Genomic DNA, 23,473 nt, shown 5'->3' on the forward strand with positions numbered 1-23,473 from the left:
ATATTAAGGTAACACCACCAAAGAAGAAACATGTGATCTCCCGAAATATCCAGCTTCTCTCTTGGATTGCCTCTAACACATTCATCTGTGGGTTTTAAGGAAAAAATAATGAGATGAATGTTCCAGACTTGGTTTGTGCAGGATAGGAGCTCCAGATTTAATTTTAACTTTTAACCAACCATAGTCTTGCATAAGATGGGTCAATCAGGAAAAACACTAGCAAATCTGCTAAAACCATGTAAGAACAGTAAATAGTTCCACGAGAACATGAAAGTTTTCAAAGGGACAATAAAATAAATCGGGAGAATCACATCAGAATTTAAGTACAATTTCCAGTAGCCAAAAAGGAGCATTTTAATGTAGTTAACTCTGCCAATTCATGTAGATGTCCTCGCTAAAGAACAGTAATGAAGGACTCAACGCTTCTTGGAGACACCAACAGTCTTTCCCCTTCTACCGGTTGTCTTAGTGTGCTGACCACGGACTCGGAGACCCCAGTAGTGCCTCAGACCGCGGTGGTTCCTGCACAAAAAAGTAAGATTAAGCTCGAAACATAACCACAAAGAATCAACAGTAGCCAAATGAGATCAAATAGACAAATATACAAAAATTAGGAACCAATGATCCCAAATTACTTCACAAAAAGCACTTTCACAATATAATAAATTCTAGGACACGACGTGAGACTCATGAAACAATACATAAACATTTCATAGACCTTGCCAATTGCCATGCGGTCAAACGGTCAAATCGCCGTGACCACTAAATTGTTATATAGTGCAGTGATCTTATCAAAATGTAGAAAAATTGCTGTGGCCATAAAAGTACCACTCAGCCCCACACCTCAAGAACCCACTGGAATTGCTACTGGTTAAGTTTGCAGAGATGAAAATATGAAATTCCAAATTGATTACTTCGTCCATATTTTTGAATAAACGAATAAATTATTCAATTATCTGAGTTATTAGATCCTGACAATTGCACCGAGGAGAACCATTGATACTCAAATTCTATAGGATATACTGGACAAGAAATTACCTGATCTTCTTCAAGCGCTCCAAATCATCTCTCAACTTCATGTCCAGAGCATTAGAGACAACTTGAGAAAACTTTCCATCCTTGTAATCCTTCTGTCTGTTCAGAAACCAATCTGGGATTTTGAACTGACGTGGATTTGCTACAATAACCATGAGATTGTCAAGCTCAGCAGCAGTTAACTCGCCAGCTCTGGAGAAAAGGAACAAGGAACGGTATGAGGGTGGGGGATGCAAGCAATAATACTTATTGAGCATACTACGTCTCACTTTAACTAACAATGCACATTTGTTAGAGGGCACAGACTCCATTTGGAGCAAACCAGTCTTACATAGCAGTCAACTTTGACCAGCCAAGACAAGAAAAAAAAGGTAAAAAACTCATGGAGCTAAATCTTACATCAAGATAAAAACTCAAATCCCACTTAAAATTAACCATGAACATGAGATAAATGAAAAAAGGAATCATAAGATATCGTGCAAGCTAAAAAAAGAAGTTCGAGGAGAAGATCTTCTTGTTTCCATCTAACAAGCAGATGAGCTAACACAAAATATAAATGAAAGAAAAATATAGAGTTAATCTAATTTTTGCCTTAATAGATGCATTCTTATACATACCCATCTTTCTTATTTTATTTTCTTCTGTGAGGGTTTGATCACAACCCGACAATCATAAACATGTAAAAGGCAACAACAAAGCAAACAAACCTCTTGTTCATGTCAACATCAGCCTTCTTGCAGACGATGTTAGCAAATCGCCTACCGACACCTTTGATCGAAGTCAGAGCAAACATTATCTTCTGCTTCCCGTCAACATTTGTGTTCAGCACACGCAATATGTGCTGAAAATCCTCGTTCGCCACAAGAGACTGCGCGTGCACAGATTCAAAAATCACTCAAGTACAAGCATTTAGAATGACGAGATCTTAACCAGAAAGTATAGAAAGAAAATCTAAATACTAGTACAATTTCTAATCAAGCAACAGATAAGCACGACAAAGCCCCAAAAAACAAAACATTGTTTGAAGAAAATTAATGGTATCCATTTAAGACAATAAAAAGCGACCAGAGCATCTTAAAAGTCATTCAGAGACAAAAACAACTCGTAAATAAAGACATTCGGAAGAAACTGAAACTCTAATCTAAAATGTTGAAATCCACGCAAGAAAATAGAAACCCTAGACAGCACGAACAGCATCAATCGTTGTCTCCAGATACAGATATTCAATAGACTGAGAGAGGGAGAAGAAATCAGCTTACCATTGTCAGTGTCGCGAGATTGGCGTTTTGAGAAAAGAGGCTGCTCCTTTCTTTAGGGGAAAAGAGAAGAAGAGGTTATTGCCGTCAAAAAGTATCACCTAGGGTTTGTAAGATCACCAGAAATTCTCTGAGTAGGGTTTTATGACTCCGGACTTGACGATTGCGGGCTGCACGGCCCAGTGTATCACGTATCTGATGATATAATAAAATGTAGTTACTTGAAATATTTATATAATTATTAAATTTTTTTAACCAATAATTAATATGTTACTAATAAGGTACTATTTATAAAATAAAATAGGATAATATTTTTACAATATTTTATTTGAAAATCTAATTCCTATAAATTAAATTTTATAATTTGCATTTATAATTTATCTTATTCTATAAATAATTGTTACATTTATGTTTCCTTATACTTTTAAAATTTTGATGATCTAATAATATAGTAGACATCATATATATATATATAAACATATGTTTTAGCATTATTATATTATTGTTTATATTTAATTACAACTTAGTTAATATGAAAATATAAATAAATAATTGTTAAGTTAATGTTTTTTTATCTATAAAATTTTAACTAGATATCATACATATATATATTTAATTCACAACTTAGTTAATATAAAAGTATAAATAAATAATTGTTACATTAATGTTTCATTACCTCTACTTTAAAATGGTAATTATCTAATAATATAGTAGATATCATATATATGTATATTTTAGTATTATCATTATATTATTTTAAATTAAATTTCATATAAAGTTATTGGTTATCGTATCAGATAGATGTTTATTATTTTGACTAATTGATTAAAATTTAATATTTACGTGATAATATTATTGTCTATGTGAATATCCATTAAATAGAGTCATATAAATCATTAATAATAAATATTTATTTGAAAAAAATTTAAAAATACATATTTTATTTTAACTAGTACAAAGATTTTTTAAAAAAATATATTATTTCAAAAATTGAAATCTACGTTCTCACATTATTGTTCACGTGAACATAGTTTAATAATCTTAAACATGTCATTAGTGTTGAATAAAATTAAATAATATATTGATTTTAATTAATAACATAAATTTGTTTTTCTACTAATGATGCAATTTGAGTTATTAAGTTAATATGAAAGGTTTAATTCAAGTTAAGAAAAACAAACAAAAAAAGAAGCATTAAGGAGAAAACATACAATTGAAGACAAAAGAGTAAAATTATTTTAGAATTGTTTATCTTCTTTATAAATTTAAGAAATTCATGACTTATGCCTCAAGAAAATTTTGGTATGAAACAAATAAATAAGGTAAAAGAAAAAAAAAATTCTCTCAAAAAACATATTTTACCTTTAATGCATTAGTCACTGTCAGTGAATGTGGCATAACTTAGGACAAATACATATGTTACATACAAAACGAATAAAAAATATATTGTTCAAAAATGAATTTTACCTCTAAAATATTTCAGTCGCTTTCAGTGAGTACTGCAATATTTATAAATATATACAGGTTATGTAGTATATAATAACAAATGCATCATTAAATAACTGTGAAAATGAAAATGAATTCTTACATCTCCTCAATAAAAATTATGCCAAACTATCAAAAGCCACATCAATATGGTATAAATGATCATAGGTACTTCATATACTTCTTTCCCACTAACCAACCACTCATGCAAATTCTGATATTGCGCAAACAATCCCATCTATCACTGCAAATTTAATTAAAAGAAAGAAACAAAGAAAATAAGAAAGAAAGAGAGACTCTTCTACCAAAGTTCATATTTTACCTCTAACGCAAAGAGATTATATAGGATTAGCATAGAATTACCATATAAAATACATCATGCAAATAATGAAACAAAGAAAGAACAAAAGAATGAAGGAAGTAAAGAAAAGCAAAGCAAAGAAAAAAAAAGTTTGTCTCGTCGTGAATCAAACAGTGTAAGAAGATCAAGTCATACATAGTTTAGCCTTATCCATAAAGTTTAACAAAAATTAAAATGCTTAAAATTGACTGCACTCAGAGTAGTACTTTAAGTTACCTACGTACATTCTTTTTGCGAATCAAATCATACGTAGTTTTACTCCATTTATTTTATTTTTTATTAGACTTTATGGATAATAGAGTATTAGATTTTAAGAAAATTGAAAACAAACTGCATCATTTTTCAGCTTTGTTGAATTTAAAGATGAAAGAAAAATTTTAAATATAATATATTTCAAAGATTTCTATATTTCAAAAGAAATAAAAGATGAAACTCTACATTAATGACTTGTGTGATTTACGATTACTTTAAGAGAACTCAGGAAATAGAATAGAGCATATAGCAAGGTAAATGAAGAATTGAAAGCAATAACTTTTAATCTACTAGTATTTTTGAAAAAGTTGAAAAAATTGCTTTCATAGTACAAGCAGGTTTAAAAAATAAATTTTGTTACTTTTTGAATTTTAAAGGAAATAAGAAATTAAATAATCGATTTTTTTTTTAACACAATCAAGTTTAAAGATTGACAGAACAAAACTATATTCTAGTCAAATGCTAAGAAAGCATCAATTCTTTCCCTTCAAAATCCAAAAAAAGCTACATATGCATTTCTTGAAAACTACTTGTTCTAAAAGAAAGTAATGTGTTTTTCTTTTTCAAAATTTGCAAATTTACCTATTACATACGAAATTCATTATTTTTATTTTTCATTTGCCTTGTTCTAAACTACATTCAACAGTATCGTTCTTGAGATGTGTAGAAACTTAAAGAATATCTCTATTGAGTTTTCAAGAATTTCTTATACATTAGTTTTAGTTTAAACTGAAAACTAGTTGCAATTAGTAATTGCATATCTTTAAAATCTTCATCAAGTTCTTTTCGATTTTTATCAAGTAAAACTTTTTTGAAAATCCCGATTCAAAAAGGCAATATTCGTTTTAAAATAAAACTCAATATTTATTGAAAAAAAAATTAAGCTAACATGAACCCACAAGTTCTTATAGTTTTTATCGTGAAGTTAAATTTTCTCAAGAAAGCTAATGAAAGAAAAAAATCTTTGATTAAAAAAAAAAACTCAAAACACAACATTTCTTGGAAAGAAATTGAGTCAAAATAGAACCCACAAGTCTGATTCCTTGAAAGAACTCGACCTTCCATATATGTATTTTATCATCAACTAAAACATTCTAAAAAATCCTAATTCAAGATGCCATAATTTATTTTGAACTAAAACTCAAGATGCTTGGAAGAAGATTGAGTTAAACATGAAGGCGCAAGTTCTTATGGGTTTTATCATTAAGTAAAATTTTCTCAGGAAACCCATTGCAAGAACACAGTCCTTGGTTCAAATGAAAGCTCAAGGACACATGTTTTCTTGAAAATGAATCGAGCTAAAACAGAACGCACAAGACAACTCCTTAAAGAACTCAACCTTTCGTATATGCATTTTATCATTGTTTAAAAAATTCAGATGCAACTTCAACTTAGGTTGTATTGACTATCAAAAAATCTGAGAATCACACAGAATATTTTTAGGAGTTAGAGAGTTTAAGAGATAGTGGAACAAAATAACTATATGAAGTTAAAAAAATGGAAGAGTTAAAGAGATGACGACTGAATAGGAAACTAGGAATGATGGTTCATTTGAGTTAGCCCGTATCATAACCTTCAATATCAGAAAGACGAGTTAATCAAGCCACGCCTAATCCAAAATCTACTATGTACTCAGAGGTTAAAAATTTATTAGGACAGGACAGGATCTAAGAACATCTAACAAAGATTTGGCAAGATCTGTACTGACTTAGTTAGCTAAGTTTTTTACCTCTAAAATGCATCATATGCTCTTAGGGATACATGAGTTATGCAGTATATGATTAGTATGTAGCCATCAACTCTATAAAATTTACCAAATACAATAGGCAATGAATCACATCAGCAAAGTCACTATCATTGGCAGATAATTTCTTAACATACTTAAACCCAAGCAACCTTATATTTGGATAAGTAAAAAGGGCATACCTTCGAGCTAAAGCATATATAACTACATTCTTCTTAACTTGCGTATATTTAGTGACATATGAGAAGGTTTCAACAAATTCTAGCCATCTAGCATTCTTTTTGTTCAACTTACTTTGACCCTTGAGATGCTTCAAAAATTTATAATCTATATGAATGACAAATTTTTTTGAGCCAAAGGTAGTTTTGCCAAGTTTCTAATGTCCCCACAAGTGCATAGAACTCTTTACCATAAATGTGGGATAGCTCATTGGCCGCCATTTTCAGACTTTCTCTGAAATAAGCAATAGATTGCTTTAATCGTTATTGCAACTCTAAAGAAATAAAGAACAAAAGAAAAAAGTCACAGATGTCTCACATTATTTATTTATGCTGACAGAGTTTTTAGGTCTGTATTCTGAAAGTGAAGTCATTGCAGAGAACAACAGAGTGTAATTCAAGTGAAAAAAAATTAGTTTGAAATTAGAGAAAATGAAAAAAATGCATACTTGTGAGGAATACATCTCACACGCATAACCAATGAGTAAGACATAAAGTATATAACATATGACAAACAATTGTGTCATTTAACTAATATGGACAGAAATATCATCCTCTATGAAAACACCCTCCTCATCTCTTAGATTGCGCAACATAGCATATCAATATGTTACACGTGATCATAAAACTTGATGACATACCTCTTTCTCTGAGATAACTTTTTCAATGTTTGGATTTGAACCTACAAAAGAGACACGTTTTTATGTAAATTTAAATGAAAGGAAAAAAGAAATGACGAAGAAAGAATGAAATAATGAAAGTTTTCTACCAAAGTCCAAACTCTACCTCTGCAATTAATCAATCGCTGTAAGTGATTGTCACATGACCTATGAGTAACACATAGATTATACAGCATATGAATAGCAATTGTATAGTTGGGTAAATATGAAAATGAAAAATTCTGTTAAGGACAATGATCATGCTGAGATCAGCCATCTCCCTTAAATTGCATAATCGACCACGTATATTTGATATAAATGATCATAAAACTTTATATGGTACCAAATAGACATGTTACTGCAAATTTACATAAAATAAAGAAATAAGGAAAAGAAATTTCTCTCAAAGCACAATTTCAATCTTTAACACATTACTAATTATCAGTAAACATTGCATAATTTAAGAGAAATATATAGTCACATACAAAACTAATAACAAATGTGTTGTTCAATAACTTCAAAATTAAAATGGATGTTTTACCTCTTTTTAACACTAACTATGCCGAAATCATATATTTCCCTTAGCCCACCTATAAAATTTCCATTCAGCTCTGCAGTTACAGGAAAACTCATACCCGCACCTACAAAGAAGAATAGAAGCATAAGAGCCAGTGTTTATTTGCTCACGACCAAACCAAGTTACTTGGCAAATCTGATATCGGTGGATGTTAACATGTAATTACATGTTTCTTAGTCTGTTGATTTATGATTGCGATGACTATGCACAACTAGAACAAAGACTTAAGTCTTCCAAGTTTATAGAGTAAGAAAATAGTACTTGGAGTTGTGGCTTCACATCTTTCCTACTAAGTTTATCTTTCGAATAAAGTTAAAAATATTGCAAAATTATTTGGAAAACATACTTAGTTTAACTGTGTGATGATAAAATTTAAATTCATTACATACAAGATATATAAATCATAACTAACTCCTATGTATTGAAGAATTAAAATTCAAAAATTGAATAGAAACATAATTCAAGCCAATCACACTATTAAGAGAAAAAGAAATTTAAGAAAACATGAACTGGTAGTTACCTGCAAGTCATATGCTAATATACGGGACAATGAAAGATTAAGGAATGAAGTAAAAACGTACTATCAAAAGTTACATGAAAAAGAGTTCGGGAGAAAACCGAAGCTTGATGGGATTTACTTCCAGAAATTAGATGAAGCTAACAAGATTAATATTGAGAAGGAATTTTTAGAAGATGAGATATTAGAGGGTCTCAGGGAATGCAATGAAGAGAAAATTTTAGGGCTTAATGAATTTAATATGAGATTTCTTCAAAATTTTTGACCTATTATTAAAGAAGACTTAATTGATGTATTTAATGAATTTCATAAGGCAAAAACTTTTGTGAAATCATTGAACTCCACTTTCATAATAATTATTGCAAAAGTTGAATGAGCAAAAAATACAAAGAAATTTAGACCTATCAGCTTAGTGTGGTGCATTTATAAGTTGATTTTAAAAGTTTTGGCTAAGAAAATAACCAAGGTTTTGGGTCAGGTTATTCGAGAGAGTTAACATGCTTTTGTGGAAAGGAGACAAATATTTGACATTATTATGGTAGCTACTTAAGTGGTTGATGATATGACAAGTAACAAGAGGGAAGCGATTCTGCATAAGCTCGATACAGAAAAAAAGCAAACGATTATATTTGTTGGGACTTTGTTGACTATATGTTGGGTAGACTTGGATTTGGGCATAAATGAAAGAAATGGATGCTATATGTGCGTTATTACACCCTCTTTTGTTGTGATGATGAATGGGGGATCATTCTCCTTTTTCAAGTCAGCCTGAGGTCTGAGCAAGAAGGCTCACTTTCTCCTTTGTTATTCATTATCTTTATGGAAACTCTATATAAGTTATTAGTGAAGGCAAAAGAGGTAGGCTTGTAAAGAGGTATTCTTATTGGCAGAAACAGTAACCAGGTTGAATATCACATCTTTTCTTTACTGATGATACTTTAACCTTCAGAAAACTAGGAATGGGGATGCTGTTGAATTTGAGATATGTTCTGTTATGCTTCCAGGCGGTCTTAAGGCTGAACATTAATCTCTCTAAATCCAAGATGGTAGTTTTTGGAGACAGTAGGGATGATGGCACACTAGCTGGAGTACTAGGTTGCAAATCAGTAAAATTGTCCATAAGATATCTTGGCATTCCTTTGGGTTCAAAATATAAGGATGGGGTCTATGGGGACCAGTTGTTGATATGTTTGAGAAAAGATTGCTTGGTTGGAAATGAAATTTCTTATTTAAAGGGGGCAGACTCACTCTTACTAAAAGCATTCTATCAAACATTCCTATTTATTACTTGTCAGTCTTAACTATTTCAGTGAAGGTGGCAAAGAGGCTTGAAACTATCTAGAGTCATTTGCTTTGGGGATGAGGGAACAAGGAGGTACACTTGGGGGGGGTGGGGGGGGGTTAATAGAAATGAACATGGTGCTTCAAGAGAAATTTGAGTTGGGAGGATTTCGATGAGGGTTGTGGTGGGGGGGGGTTAATGGAAATGAACATGGTGCTTCAAGAGAAATTTGAGTTGGGAGGATTTCGATGAGGGTTGGGGCGGGGGGGGGGGGGGGGGGGGGGCATGCTTAGAGATTTGGGGAGACCATTTGGAATGAGGTTTTTGAAGAGTATTTTTGTGAAGAGTTAGTGCATTCATGATTGTGTCATTTGGAAGGTGAATTGAGGGAATAAGGCTCTCTTTTGGCATGATGAAGGTGGGAAGTCGTTTTAAGGATCAATTCCCACATTTTTTCTTCATTGCTTAATTGAAGAATAATGTTGGTTATGGAATAATGTTGGTTATGGACGCTTATGGGGGAGAAGACCCAAGGATGGAGTGGATTGTTAATGTGACAAGGAATCTCTACGACTGGGAGCCAGAGGAATATGAAACTTTATTATAGTTTCTTACCACAGTTCTCATTGAATCTATTTGGTGATCAGTTAAAGTGGACACTCAACAAGAATGGTTCATGCACAGTGAAATCCTTGTACAACTACTTGACTATTAGAGATGAAGTGGAGGGGCAAGTTTTCCGGCCAAGCAAGTGTGGAAGACAAAAGCACCACCAAGAATGCCTTTTTTTACATGGAAACCAGGTAGAGAATGTATTTTGAGTATAAATAAGTTGATAAAGAGGGATAGATTTTGAGCAAATAGATGCTACTTGTGCAAAAATGCAGCTAAATCATGTAATCACATTCTTCTCTGGTGTCTTAGTTAATGAGTTAAACAAATTAATAATAATTTTTCAGAATATAAGATGTTATAAATAAATATAAATATTATATAAATATAGTGACATTTTTTATAGTGTCATTTACAATGTAATTTTATATTTCTTTTCTTCAATTTAGTATATAATAAATATAAATATTATAAAAAAAATTTGTCTACTCAATTAAACTATTTGTTAATATCATTGTAAGAAAATGGTAACTAGATGTGTTGCTCCCAGATGGAGTAAAATTACAAACAATATTACAATTTAAGTTTTATTTTCAAAATATATGATATTATAGATTTTGGTGTTATATCTTTATATATCGTGTAAAGTTTGTGTTGAATTTATATGTATATATGTATGTATATACATATATACACACTATATAGGAAGATTATCATCATGACTTTTTTATTTGAATTTGAATATTTGTCATTATTTAGTTGAATATCATTTTCTTGGAGAGCCAGATTTTTTATTTCTAATAAAAAGAGGTCAACAATCGAAGGATGAGGGCATCCAAGAGCAATATATTGTGTATCTAATTGCAATTTCCACATGTATGGCATGTCAAAATTGCAGTTGATTTTTAAAATTTTCGACATGTATCGCAAGCATTCCTTAGAGCAAGCAAAACTACTTCTCTCGTAAGATATCTATTTCGAGCATTCCTGTAACCACTAAAAGCATATAAAACATTACCTCCAACCCTACCATCTGAACAAGATTTCAGAGACAGACTGCTCTTTTCTGGAATCCAATCGCCAATAGCTGCCATCCTCCCTGTTCAAGGCGATTTCCAAATCCTCCTTTCATGGAAGGAAAAAACATGAATATATTTATCCCTTTCTTTCTGCAAAAACCAGGCGTTCAATGCCTTGACCATGTGACATCCTGATGCCTACTTTGCGAATGGTAACTTCTTCTAGCCCTTCAACAAACTATAAGGAGTAAATCTAACAGTACAGTTAAATAGGAAAGCAAAAGAATCCTAACCCTTTATGTGGTATGATCTATTTTGTCCTCAAAAAATCCTAATCCTAACTCTGAAACCATGTAAATTTTAGAAAAAAATACTGAATATTTCTTATATTTTATTGAAATAAAAGTAAAAATATATATACATGTAAATAAAATCATATATGGTAACCAATATAAATTATTCTAATAATTTCTTTCCTCATTAGTTTAATACATTTGGAAACATAATCAACCTATTATTTATATAAATCTTTTATAATATTCAAACACTTCCCTTAGTCCACCTAAAAGATATCTTCAATATGTTACACATGATCATAAAACTTGACAAGACATTGCTTTCTACTTGTGAACTTTTCCAAGTAAGCTCGGATTTATAAATGTACATTTTACTGTAATATTTAAATGAAGAAGGAAAGAAAATAAGGAAAAAAAAATAAAAGGAAGAATGAAGAAACAAAATTTCTTATCAAAGCTCCGATTCTAACTCTAGAATGCATCAATAGCTGTCAATGAGTGTTGCATAACCTATGAGGAATGTATAAGTTACATGACATATAGATTGCATATGTGACATATGAAGAAGAAAATGAAGCATTACTTCTTCTTAACAACAATTATGCCAACATCATCCCTTTCTCGGGACCTGCCTAAAAGAGCAAATAAATATATTATAATTGATTATAAAACTTGATAATATACCTCATTCTTATTAGCGAATCTTCATTGCCAGTTTGGATTCGGAACTAGCAAATGAATCACTGCAAATGTAGATAATGAAAGAATGAAAGAAAGAAAGTTTACCTTTGAAATTCAGAATCTACCACCAAAATGCATCATTCACTATGTTGAATCCCCCATGACCTAGAATAAACATAGATTACGTACCACACGATAGCAATTAAATCATTCAGTAAAAAAGTAAAGAAAAATCATCTTTTCGGCAATAACTATGCCAACGTTCTCTTTTCTTAGATTGCCTAACATATAACAACAATCTTTTATGAGTAATCATAGAACTTGATAATTTACCTCTTTCTTGTTGATAAATGTTCCCATACAAGCTTGGACTCAAAGCTACCAGAGGCACATATTGCTGCAAATTTAAATGAAAGGGAAAAAGAGAGAAAAAAGGAAAGTATGAATGAGAAGATAAAATCTTATAGTAAAGTTTAAAATCTAACTCTGCAATGCACCGCTGGTCATAGTATATCACTTAACCTATGAGTAATACGTAAGATTATACAGCATACAAATGATAATTGTATTATTAAACAAATATGGAAATAAAAAATCCTCTTTGGGCAACTATTATGCAAATATCCTCCTCCCCTTCTCTTAAATTACATAACTGATCATGTCAATTTCATATAAGTAATCATAAAACTTGATAAGGTACCAGTTTTTCATTCTTGAACACTTTAATGCAAGCTCGGACTGAGAGCAACCAAACGGACGCGTCACTGCAAATTTAAATAAAAGAAAGAAAGAAAGAAAGAAAAGAAAGAAGAAAAAAAAAAAAAACTTTACTTTCAAACCTCAAATTCTACCTTTGACACATGACTCGTTATCTGTGAATGTTGTATAACCTATGACAAATACATAAGTCAACAGCAAATGATAACAAATGCCTCATTCAATAATCATGAAGAGCAAAAAGAATGTTTTACCTCTTCTTGGCAAAAATTAAGCCAACATCATCCGCTTCTCTTAGCCCGCGTAAAAGACCACTTTGATATGCTAACAGAGCACATCAATATGAAACTCTTTCCCTTACATAACCTTTGTGAAAATATCCCCCTAATCTCTTAGATTGTCTAACATTACACATCAATATGTTACAAGTGATCATAAAACTTGATGACAGACCTTTTTCCACCCTTTCAATGCAAGCTCGGATTTGAACCTACAACACACGTCTTTCTACAAATTCAAATGAAAGAAAAAAGGAAATGAAGAAAGAAAGAAGGAAAGAAAGAAAGTTTTCTATCAAAATTCGAACTCTACCTCTACGGTGAATCACTCGCAACAAGTGAATGTCACATAACCTATGAATAACACATAGATTATATAGCATATGGACAACAATTGCATTGTTCAATAGATATGAAAATGAAGAATTCTCTTCGGGACAATGATCATGCAAAGATCCTCTCTATCCCTTAAATTGCATAACTGACCATATCAATTTGATATAAATGATCATAAAACTTTATAAAGTACTAAATGGATATGTCATTGCAAATTTAAATGAAACAAATAAACAAGGAAAAAAAAAAATTTCTCGAACAACAGATTTTATCTTTAACGTATTAGTCACGGTCAGTAAAGGTCGCATAACCTAGGATGAATACATAGGTCACATACAAAACGAATAAAAAATGTTTTATTCAAAAACGGATTCTACCTTTAAAACGCATCAGTCACTTTAAGTGAGTACTGCAATATCCATGAATATATACAAGTTATATAATATGCATCATGAAATAACTGTGAAAATAAAAATGAATTCTTACATCTCCTCAACAATAATTAACCCAAACTGTCAAATGCCACATCAATATGCTATAAATAATCATAAGTACTTAATATACCTTTTTCCCGCTAACCAACTAGTCATGCAAATCCGGATGTAGAGCAAACAATCTCAACTATCACTGCAAATTTAATTAAAAGAAAGAAACACAGAAAAGAAGAAAGAAAGAAAGAGAGACTCTTCTACCAAAGCTCATATTCTACCTCTAACGCAAATAGATTATATAGGATTAGCATATGGTTTAACAGAAAAAATACATCATACAAATAATGAAACAAAGAAATAACCAAAAAAAAAAAGTAAAAAAAAGCAAAGCAAAGAAAAGAAAATTTTTGTCTCCTCGTGAATCAAACAATGCAGGAAGATCAAGTCATACATAGTTTTGCTTTATCCATAAAGTCTAATAAAATTTGAAATGCTTAAAATTGATCGAACTCGGAGTAGTACTTTAAGTTGACTACGTACATTTTTTTTGCGAATCAAGTCATACGTAGTTCTACTCCATTTATTTCATTTTTTATTAAACTGCATGGATAATAGAGTATTAGTATTCAAGAAAACTGAAAACAAACCGCAGTGTTTTTCGGCTCTGTTGAATTTAAAGATGAAAGAAAACTTTTAAATACAATACAACTCAAAGATTTCTATATTTCAAGAGAAATAAAAGATAAAACTCTACATTGATGACTTGTGTGATTTACGGTTACTTCAAGAGAATTTGAAAAATTAAATGGAGCATACACCAAGATAAATGATGAATTGAAAGCAATAACTTTTTAATCTACTAAGATTTTTGAAAAAGTTGAAAAAATTGCTTTCATAGCACAAGCAATCTTAAAAAAGAGATTACATTACTCTTTGATTTTTGAAAAAAATAAGAAAAGAAATAATCGATTTTTTCTTAACACAATCAAGTTTAAAGATTGACAGAACAAAACTAAGTTCTTGTTAAATGTTAAGAAAGCATCAATTCTTTTCCTTTAAAATCTAAAAAAACTACATATGCATTTCTTGAAGATTATTTGTTCTAAAAGAAAGCAATGCGTTTTTCTTTTTCAGATTTCTCAAGCTTAGCTATTACATACGAAATTCATTGCTTTCGTTTTTTTTATTTGCCTTGTTATAGACTACATTCAGTAGCATCGTTCTCGAGATGTGTAGAAACTTCAAAATTATCTTTCTTGAGTTTCCAAGAATTTCCTATACATTGATTTTAATTTAAATAGAAAACAGGCTACAATTAGTAATTGCATATCTTCAAAACCTTCATCAAGTCCTTCTCGATTTTATCATCAAGTAAAATTTCCTCGAGAATCCTGATTCAAGGAGCCAGTATTCGTTTTAAACTAAAACTCAATATTTTTTGGAAAAAAAATTGAGTTAACATGACCGTACAAGCCTTTATGGTTTTTATTGTGAAATAAAACTTTATCAAGAAATCCAATAAAGGAAGAAAGTCTTTAGTTTAAACAAAAACTCAATACACAACATTTCTTGAAAAGAAATTGAGCCAAAACAGAACCCACAAGTTTGACTCCTTGAAAGAACTCGACTTTCCACACATGCATCTTATCATCAACTAAAACTCTCTCAAAAATCCTTATTCAAGACGCTAGAATTCGTTTTGAACTAAAACTCAAGATGCAGCAGTAATTCTTGAAAAAAAATTGAGTTAAACATGAACGCGCAAATCCTTATGGATTTTATCATTAAGTTTTCTATCATATCTCATATTCTACCTCTATCAGTCGCTTTCAGCAAGTGCCGCAACATCCACAATGCAGATTATGTAATGTATAATAACAAATGCATCATTAAATAACTGTCAAAAAGGACAATGAATCCTTACATCTCAGCAATAATTATGTCAGCATCCTCCATTTCTCTTAGGATATGATCTAGAAAGAAAAATTTATGATCTAGATTTAGTTGTTCTCTTAGTAAGAAAATTAGCATCTCCATCACGCAATTGTAAGACCTTTTCCATAGTATTTACTACAGCCAGAGTTCAATCCTCATCTTCCTCCTTGATCATTGTTTCCGCATAATTCAAGATTTATCAATGATAAGATATCCCCACGACAAAAGAAAGTTTTTATCCAGCTCTTCAATTAAAGAAGACCACATTGATATAAATAAGCCTAAATTAGATTAGCTTTTCATACAATTTTCTGTTAAGAACTAACAAGAGATCAAAAATCATCCTATCTCCATTCACGTACCACCTTTCTAAAAAACATGATAAGTGAAGGCAATCACACTAAATAACTTAAAACATGATTCTATTTATTCTCTGTTGATTTGACATTAACGTAAATATAAAATAATACTACCCCTTCCACAACTACATTTCTTTAAGGTTGTAGCGAGAGAGAAACAAAGAAGAGGAGCTTTTTTATAAAAAAAATACTTCATTCATGAAGTGCAAGAGATTAGAACTTTTATCCATTTTTTTAACATTCTTAGATTTCTAAGAAGAGAATATTCTATGCAATACAGTTACATAATAGCTGCCAAAGTTTGTTAATTATTAAATGCTGATCATACCATGCATAACAAAATCTTCCACGTATCCAGCCTTAAAGAAGGAAAACCGTGCTTCTAATTGATTCCTTTCTTCCACTAGATTAGAGCTAATCAAATCTCGAAATTTCATAACATAGTCCTCAGTCCATTTACTCCCTCTAGATTGAAAAAGAAAATAAGATTTGAATAATCAAAAAAGTGAAAGCACCAAAATTATATATAAGCTATAAAGATTAAAATTTACATATTCAATCTTTAGAAAACTCGTGGTTTACCTAGACGAGCTTGAACCAAATATTTTCAAGCTTCACTAAGAAGTAAATCTATTTTCTCCTGTATTACACCTAAACACCAAAATCAAAATTCAGAAAGTTTCAAATAAAACTTACTTGTTCTTCGTTCAAGTTTGATGGAGAAATTGTTCATAGGGGGTCTACTTTTGGAGATTAATAGAGTTCTGAGACCCGGAGGTTACTTTGTCTGGTCCGCTACCCCAGTACACTAGGCAGCTACCCCAGTGTACTAGGCAGCTGGAAGAAGATGCGGAAACCTGGAAAGTAAGATTACTAGAAACATGATCAAGTTTGAAATATAGTTTATTAAGTTTTTGAGCTTCAAGACTAACGGTCAAATACCATTTTTTATCCTAGCAATGTCTGCATTGACAAAGAAACATGATCAAGTTTGAAATATAGTTTATTAAGTTTTTGAGCTTCAAGACTAACGGTCAAATACCATTTTTTATCCTAGCAATGTCTGCATTGACAAAATCCATGTGTTGGGAACTTGTGACAATCACAAAGGATAAGCTCAATCGCATAGGTGCTGTTATCTACGGTAAACCAACCACCAATGACTGCTATGATAAAAGAGAACAGAATCAACCTCCAATGTGTAAAAATATGATGACCCTAACCCTGCATGGTATGATTAATTCAAGGTTCCATAGCTTTGTTCATGAATACAGAGAAAACTCGTTATAGCATGCTGTATTTACAGGTATGTACCGCTGCAACCATGTATGCATAGAGTGCCTACTAATCCAACTGAGAGAGGAACCAAATGGCCAGAAGAATGGCCTCATACGTTAGAGGCAGCTCGTTACTGGGTAAACAGTTCTCAAATGGGAATTTATGAGAAACCAGCTCCTCAAGATTTCTTAGCAGATTATGAACAATAGAAACAAGTAGTGACCAAGGTATACATGAATGAATTACGAATCAGCTGGGCAAATTTCAGAAATATAATGGGCATGAGAGCTGTTTATGAAGGGTAAGGAAAAAGGTACATACTTTATTTTATCATTGTTTCTGTTAGTTTACTGGTACGGCTAAGTATGCATCCGAAAGATCAAACTCTGAGACAATCAGCAAAAGAATGAGATAAAGTATACTTAATGCATGTAGGTTTGCAGCAGCTCTCAAGGATGACTTACCATAGGCATGGATAACTGCAAATTTAAATGACGAAAGAAAGAAACAAAGAAAAGAACAAATGCTTCGTTCAATAATTATGAAAAGTAAAAAGAATGTTTTACCTCTTCTTGGCAATAATCATGTAACCTCGGATTCAGAGCAAACAATCCCATCTGCCACTGCAATTCCGCTCTTAGTTTCAAAGGAAAACTAGCTCCTGTTAATTAAATGGATTTCTTCAAAGCCTTAATCAAGTTGTTCTTGCTTTTTACATCGAGTTAAATTTTTTTGAGAATCCTGATTTAAGGAGCCAGCCTTTGTTTTAAACAAAAACTCTAAATGCAAGAAATCTAGGAAATTAATTGAGCTAGAAAAGAGCTCACAAGTCCTTAATATTTTTATCAAGTAAAACTTTTTCTAGAATCCCAATGCAAAGGACCAGTCTTCTGTTTAAACTAGAAATATAAATGCAAGAAGTCTTGGAAATGAACTGAGCCAGAACAAAACCACAAGACAGACTCCTCAGAAGAACTGGATCTTCCATATTTGCGTCTTATCAATGTTGAAAAGCAAGACTCAATGACAACGATACATGCAAATTGGATATATCTGATTACAAGGAAATATGAGCCTCTGAAAGAACCAAATCAAAGACCAAGTATTTTTCAAGGGAGTTTATGAGAGAGAACAAAACATCAGGGGTTTTAGTCGAAACAGAATCTTGGTTCCAGTCAGTTAACTGCATCTCTCCAAAACCTTAATCAAGTCTTTCTCGTCTACATGTTCATGTAAACCATTCTCAAGAACCCTAATTCCTAAAGCCTGTCTTCTGTTTAAACTAAAACTCAAGACGCCTAATTCTTGGAAACTTATACGCACCATCGTATACATATACACCTTCTGATCTGTTTATCTACACATATTCGCAGTTACATTCTACACATATATATATTTTTTTAAATAAACATTTTAGTACATATATTATTCTCCTCTTCTTCTGTTTTTATACCCACACGCATATATACATTATGTTCTTTTACAGATTTCACCCAGAATGCATCTTTAACTTACATATAATTATATAATTAAATATAAACACCTACCATCGTGTTTTCTCATAACCAGTAATATATATGCACTACGCATGCATACTCACATTCAGATTATGTATACACACAGGCAGATATATATTCATATATATATATATATATTCAAATCCATTGGTGGGTTTATGTATTTCTTCCTACATATCATTGCCTCAATCCCTCCGTTCCATCCATAACAACTAATCAACAAGCACAAAGAAATTGCAGACAAATCGGCATACCAAATTCAACCGACACATCCAAAATTTAAGAACAGAAATCTTTTAAAAAATGGAGTAAATTTTTTTCACCAAACCGATTATTAAAATCAAATGCTTCGCGCATCTGCAAGGGAATGAAAGGAAATTGTCCCACAATTTCCAAATTTGGGTGTTTTGACCACCGGCTACAATCTCTTCGCTCCTGCTCACCTACGGGGGCGGCCACTTGGCCACACACACGTAACAGGGCTTCCTCGACTGCTGGCCAGTTACCGCCGCACCCCCTTTTTTTCTTCTACTGGCCGCCGCTCTCTCTCTCTCTCTCTCTCTCTCTCTCTCTCTCTCTCTCTCTCTCCTCCCCCTCTCTTCATGGTTTGAAGTCGGCGGACGCCAGGTGTGTGTATATATTAAGCGGGATGGATTTTCAACCGCTGGATTTATCGACTGATTAATGAGCGTTCGATCAACAATTTCATTAAGGATATTTTGGTCCTTTTATCATCCCTTTAATCGTGGCCGCTGGATCATTGAAATCTGAACCGTCCGTTCTGCATACTTCCTCTGCTTGCGTAGCTTCAACGCAGACGGTCTACTTGCGTGTCCGTCACGCAGCGCTCTGGTTGGTGCTGTAGATGCTTTCTAAATTCATGGAAGGCCCCAATTTGTGAAATTTCCTTTTGTTTAGGTCCCTAAGCTTCCTTTTAATTTGCAGAAGGCCCCCCAATCCTCTAGTTTTATTTATTTGGGTCCTTAAGCCTCTATTCTATTAATTTTTGGGTTTATAATTTATTTTTTAGAAACAAACTTTCTTTGCTTTCTTTAAATTTTTCAAACACTATAAAATTTATCCCACATTCTTTTAAAATTATTCCAAAATCAAATGCTATTATTTTATTTTACTAACTAACTAATAAAGCTGAAAATTAATATATAATACATTTGAAAAATAATTTTTGAATTCATAAAAATTTTACATATAAAATAATATTAATGTATTAATATCTTACTAAATATAATACCATATTTTAAAACTTCTACAGGATTTGGGCTCCAGATTTGATTTTAATTTTTAAGAAACCATGAACTTGGATAAGAAGATTGAACCAGGAAAAACACTCATAAATCTACTAAAGCCATGTAAAAACAAGAACAGTTCCATGAGAGTTCCCAAAGACAATAAAATAGTATGAAGAATCACTACAGAATAAAGTAAAATTTCTCAGTTGTCAAAAAGGAGCACTTTAATTCAGTGACTAACTCTGCCAAACCATATTGAAGTCTTCCAAAGAACGGTAAATAAGAACTCAACGCTTCTTGGAGACACCAACAGTCTTTCCTCTTCGACCGGTTGTCTTAGTGTGCTGACCTCGGACACGGAGACCCCAGTAGTGCCTTAGACCACGGTGGTTCCTGCACGAAAAAGGAGCGAGAGATTGAGCTCGAAATAAAACCAGACAAACAATCAATAGCAGCTAAACGAGATCAAATTTAACAAATATCACAAACGTTAGGAACCAAATATCCCAAAATTACTCGACGACAAGCACTTTCATAATATGATAAATTCTAAGATAATGAGACACTCATGGGATAATGCATAACATGCATTTCACAAAAATTGCAAATTGTCATGCAGGCAAATTGCTGCACCACAAAATTGTTATATAGCACAAAGATCTTAGACCACTGTGGTTCCTGCACAAAAAAGAAGTGAGAGATTGAGCTCGAAATAAAACCAGACAAACAATCAATAGCAGCTAAACAAGATCAAATTTAACAAATATCACAAATGTTAGGAACCAAATATCCCAAAATTACTCGACGACAAGCACTTTCACAATATGATAAATTATAAGATAATGAGAGACTCATGGGATAATGCATAACATGCATTTCACAAAATTGTCATGCAGGCAAATTGCTGCACCACAAAATTGTTATATAGCACAAAGATCTTATCAAAATGTAGACAGATTACCATGGCTGTAAAACTACCATTTGGCCCCGCTTTTTTATTTTGAAATATCCATTTGGCCTTACCTTAATAATAACCCACTTGATTTGCTAATGGTTAAGTTTGGAGAGAGGAAAAAAATATGAACAACAAATTGATTGCTTCGTCCATAATTTTGAATAAATGAATAAATTAGTCTATTATCTAAGATATAAGAATCATGACAACTTCACTGAGGAGAACCAGTTCTTTGATGCTATAGGATATATTGGACAAGAAATTACCTGATCTTCTTCAAGCGTTCCAAATCATCTCTCAGCTTCATGTCCAAAGCATTAGATACAACCTGAGAGTACTTCCCATCCTTGTAATCCTTCTGTCTATTCAGGAACCAGTCAGGGATTTTGAACTGACGTGGATTTGCTACAATAACCATGAGATTGTCAAGCTCAGCAGCAGTCAACTCGCCAGCTCTGGAAAAAAAAAAAAGAAACAAGCAATGAAATTAGAATGGCACGCAAGTAATCATACACATTGAGCACATCAAGTTCCAATTTGATTTACAAGGTAAATTTGTTAGAGGCACAGGCTCCATTTGAAGCAAACTGGTTTTGCCCTGCATCAACTTTGACTAGCCAAGAGAAGAAAAAAGTAAAAAACTCATGGAGACTGAAATCTTACATCAAGATAAAAACTGAAATTCAAATATCAGAACCCACTTAAAATTTACCATCAACACAGACTAGCATACATGAGATAAATGGGAAAAGGAATACTAGGATATCATGGGAGCTTACAAAAAAAAAAATTCAAGCAGATGATTCTATGTTTTCTTTTTTGAAATATAATGATTCTATGTTTTTAGTCTTTCTTCTGTTTCAATATAACAAGTAGATGAACTAACAAAAAGTATAAAGGACAGTAAAATATAGAGAGTTAACTGATTTTTTCCTTACTAGATTCATTCTTATACATACCCATCTTTCTCATTTTATTTTCTTCTGTGAGGGTTTGATCACAACCCGACAATCATAAACATGCTAAAGGCAACAACAAAGCAAACAAACCTCTTGTTCATGTCAACATCAGCCTTCTTGCAGACGATGTTAGCAAATCGCCTACCGACACCTTTGATCGAAGTCAGAGCAAACATTATCTTCTGCTTCCCGTCAACATTCGTGTTCAGCACACGCAATATGTGCTGAAAATCCTCGTTCGCCACAAGAGACTGCGCGTGCACAGATTCAAAAATCACTCCAGTACAGATAGAAGCATAAGCATTTAAAATGACGAGATCTAAACCACAAAACATAGAAAGAGAATCTAAATACTAATACAAATTTCAAATCAACCAAAAAATAAACACGAGAAAACCAACAAGAGCACTCGTAAACCATTGTTTGAACAAAACTAATCTACGCGTTCGCTTGTATCCACTACTTAACACAACAAAAAGAGACAGAGCATCTTTACACAATCATGTATCCAGAGACACAAATAACACGTATATAAAGAAACTCGGAAGAAATTGAACTCTAATCTAAAACGTTAAATCCAATCAAGAAAATAGAAAACCTAGACGCACGAACAACGTCTATCGTGTTCTCCAGATGCAGGGGACAATACTAAGAGACGAAGAAGAAACCAGCTTACCATTGTCAATGTCGCAAGATTGGCGTTCTGAGAGAGGCTTTTTTCTTTTTTTTTTTTTTTGGCCAAAAGAGAGAAGAGGCTGTTGGCATCAAAGAGTATGAGCTAGGGTTTGTAAGATGATTATATAGTCAATTTTTTGAGTAGGGTTTTATGACTCCCGGACCTGACGATTATGGGCTGCCCGGCCCATTAATCTTCTGGATTAAGTACATAATTAAAATTAGTGTCGCATTATTATGTCATTATGTAAATAATTTTTACATTAACATAACGTTAGTTAACATTATTTTAAAATTTATAAAGATGGAAGGCATAAAATAAATCTTAAATTAAACAGCAAAATAAATATTAAAATAATTAATAAATAAATAGTTAAAAATATCGTTATACCTCAATTTATAATATATTATATAAATAGTTAAAAATATTTATATCAATATAGTGACATTTTATACATATAGATTTTGGTGTTATATCTTTATACATCATATGTAAAGTTTGAGTTGAATTTATATGCATGCATATATATATATATATATATACACACACAGTATCTACGAAGATTATCATGATGATTTTTTTATTTGAATTTGAATTTATATTTGAGATTATTTTGTTGAACATCATTTTCTTGGAGGGCCAAATTTTTTATTTCTAATAAAAAGAAGAGATGGACAATCAAAGTATGAGGGCATGGCATGTCGAAATTGCAATTGATTTTTAAAAATTTCGACATTCATCAGAGCGAGCAAAACTACTCTCGTAAGATATCTATTTCGAGCATTCCC

At 32.0% G+C, this 23,473-nt stretch overlaps 2 protein-coding genes and 1 long non-coding RNA gene across 16 annotated transcripts; all 3 read right to left on the minus strand.

The window, feature by feature from the left end:
* Nucleotides 1-204: 204 nt before the first annotated feature.
* On the minus strand, nt 205-2,446 carry LOC110818278 (small ribosomal subunit protein uS13z/uS13y/uS13x). The gene is made up of 4 exons (XM_022047092.2): nt 2,295-2,446; nt 1,743-1,903; nt 1,039-1,227; nt 205-522 (listed from the first exon to the last, which is right to left on the minus strand). The coding sequence occupies exons 1-4, from the start codon at nt 2,295-2,297 to the stop codon at nt 417-419; spliced, it is 459 nt and encodes a 152-aa protein (XP_021902784.1). The 5' UTR covers nt 2,298-2,446; the 3' UTR covers nt 205-416.
* Nucleotides 2,380-19,786, minus strand: LOC110818279 (uncharacterized). 14 transcript variants are annotated; one of them, XR_015814316.1, is made up of 10 exons: nt 16,747-19,603; nt 12,695-16,515; nt 12,328-12,391; nt 12,100-12,159; nt 11,017-11,255; nt 7,552-7,651; nt 7,138-7,178; nt 6,993-7,033; nt 3,759-3,790; nt 2,380-2,486 (listed from the first exon to the last, which is right to left on the minus strand). It is a non-coding gene; the product is annotated as an uncharacterized LOC110818279 (long non-coding RNA). The 14 variants fall into 14 exon arrangements; XR_015814312.1 differs by lacking the exons at nt 2,380-2,486; nt 3,759-3,790 and adding exons at nt 3,817-4,020; nt 6,543-6,709 and having other exon boundaries at nt 16,747-19,607; XR_015814334.1 differs by lacking the exons at nt 2,380-2,486; nt 3,759-3,790; nt 7,138-7,178 and adding exons at nt 6,271-6,586; nt 6,671-6,709 and having other exon boundaries at nt 11,017-12,056; nt 12,120-12,159; nt 12,695-12,758; nt 12,846-16,515; nt 16,747-19,786.
* A 390-nt stretch (nt 19,787-20,176) lies between these two features.
* LOC148270547 (small ribosomal subunit protein uS13z/uS13y/uS13x) lies at nt 20,177-22,834 on the minus strand. Its single transcript, XM_088210457.1, has 4 exons — nt 22,686-22,834; nt 22,100-22,260; nt 21,317-21,505; nt 20,177-20,488 (listed from the first exon to the last, which is right to left on the minus strand). The coding sequence occupies exons 1-4, from the start codon at nt 22,686-22,688 to the stop codon at nt 20,383-20,385; spliced, it is 459 nt and encodes a 152-aa protein (XP_088066583.1). The 5' UTR covers nt 22,689-22,834; the 3' UTR covers nt 20,177-20,382.
* Between the last annotated feature and the right edge of the window lie 639 nt (nt 22,835-23,473).

Source organism: Carica papaya, chromosome 1 (genome assembly GCF_054855325.1).
Source record: "Carica papaya isolate Zhongbai chromosome 1, ASM5485532v1, whole genome shotgun sequence".
In the NCBI taxonomy this organism is placed as follows: domain Eukaryota; kingdom Viridiplantae; phylum Streptophyta; class Magnoliopsida; order Brassicales; family Caricaceae; genus Carica; species Carica papaya.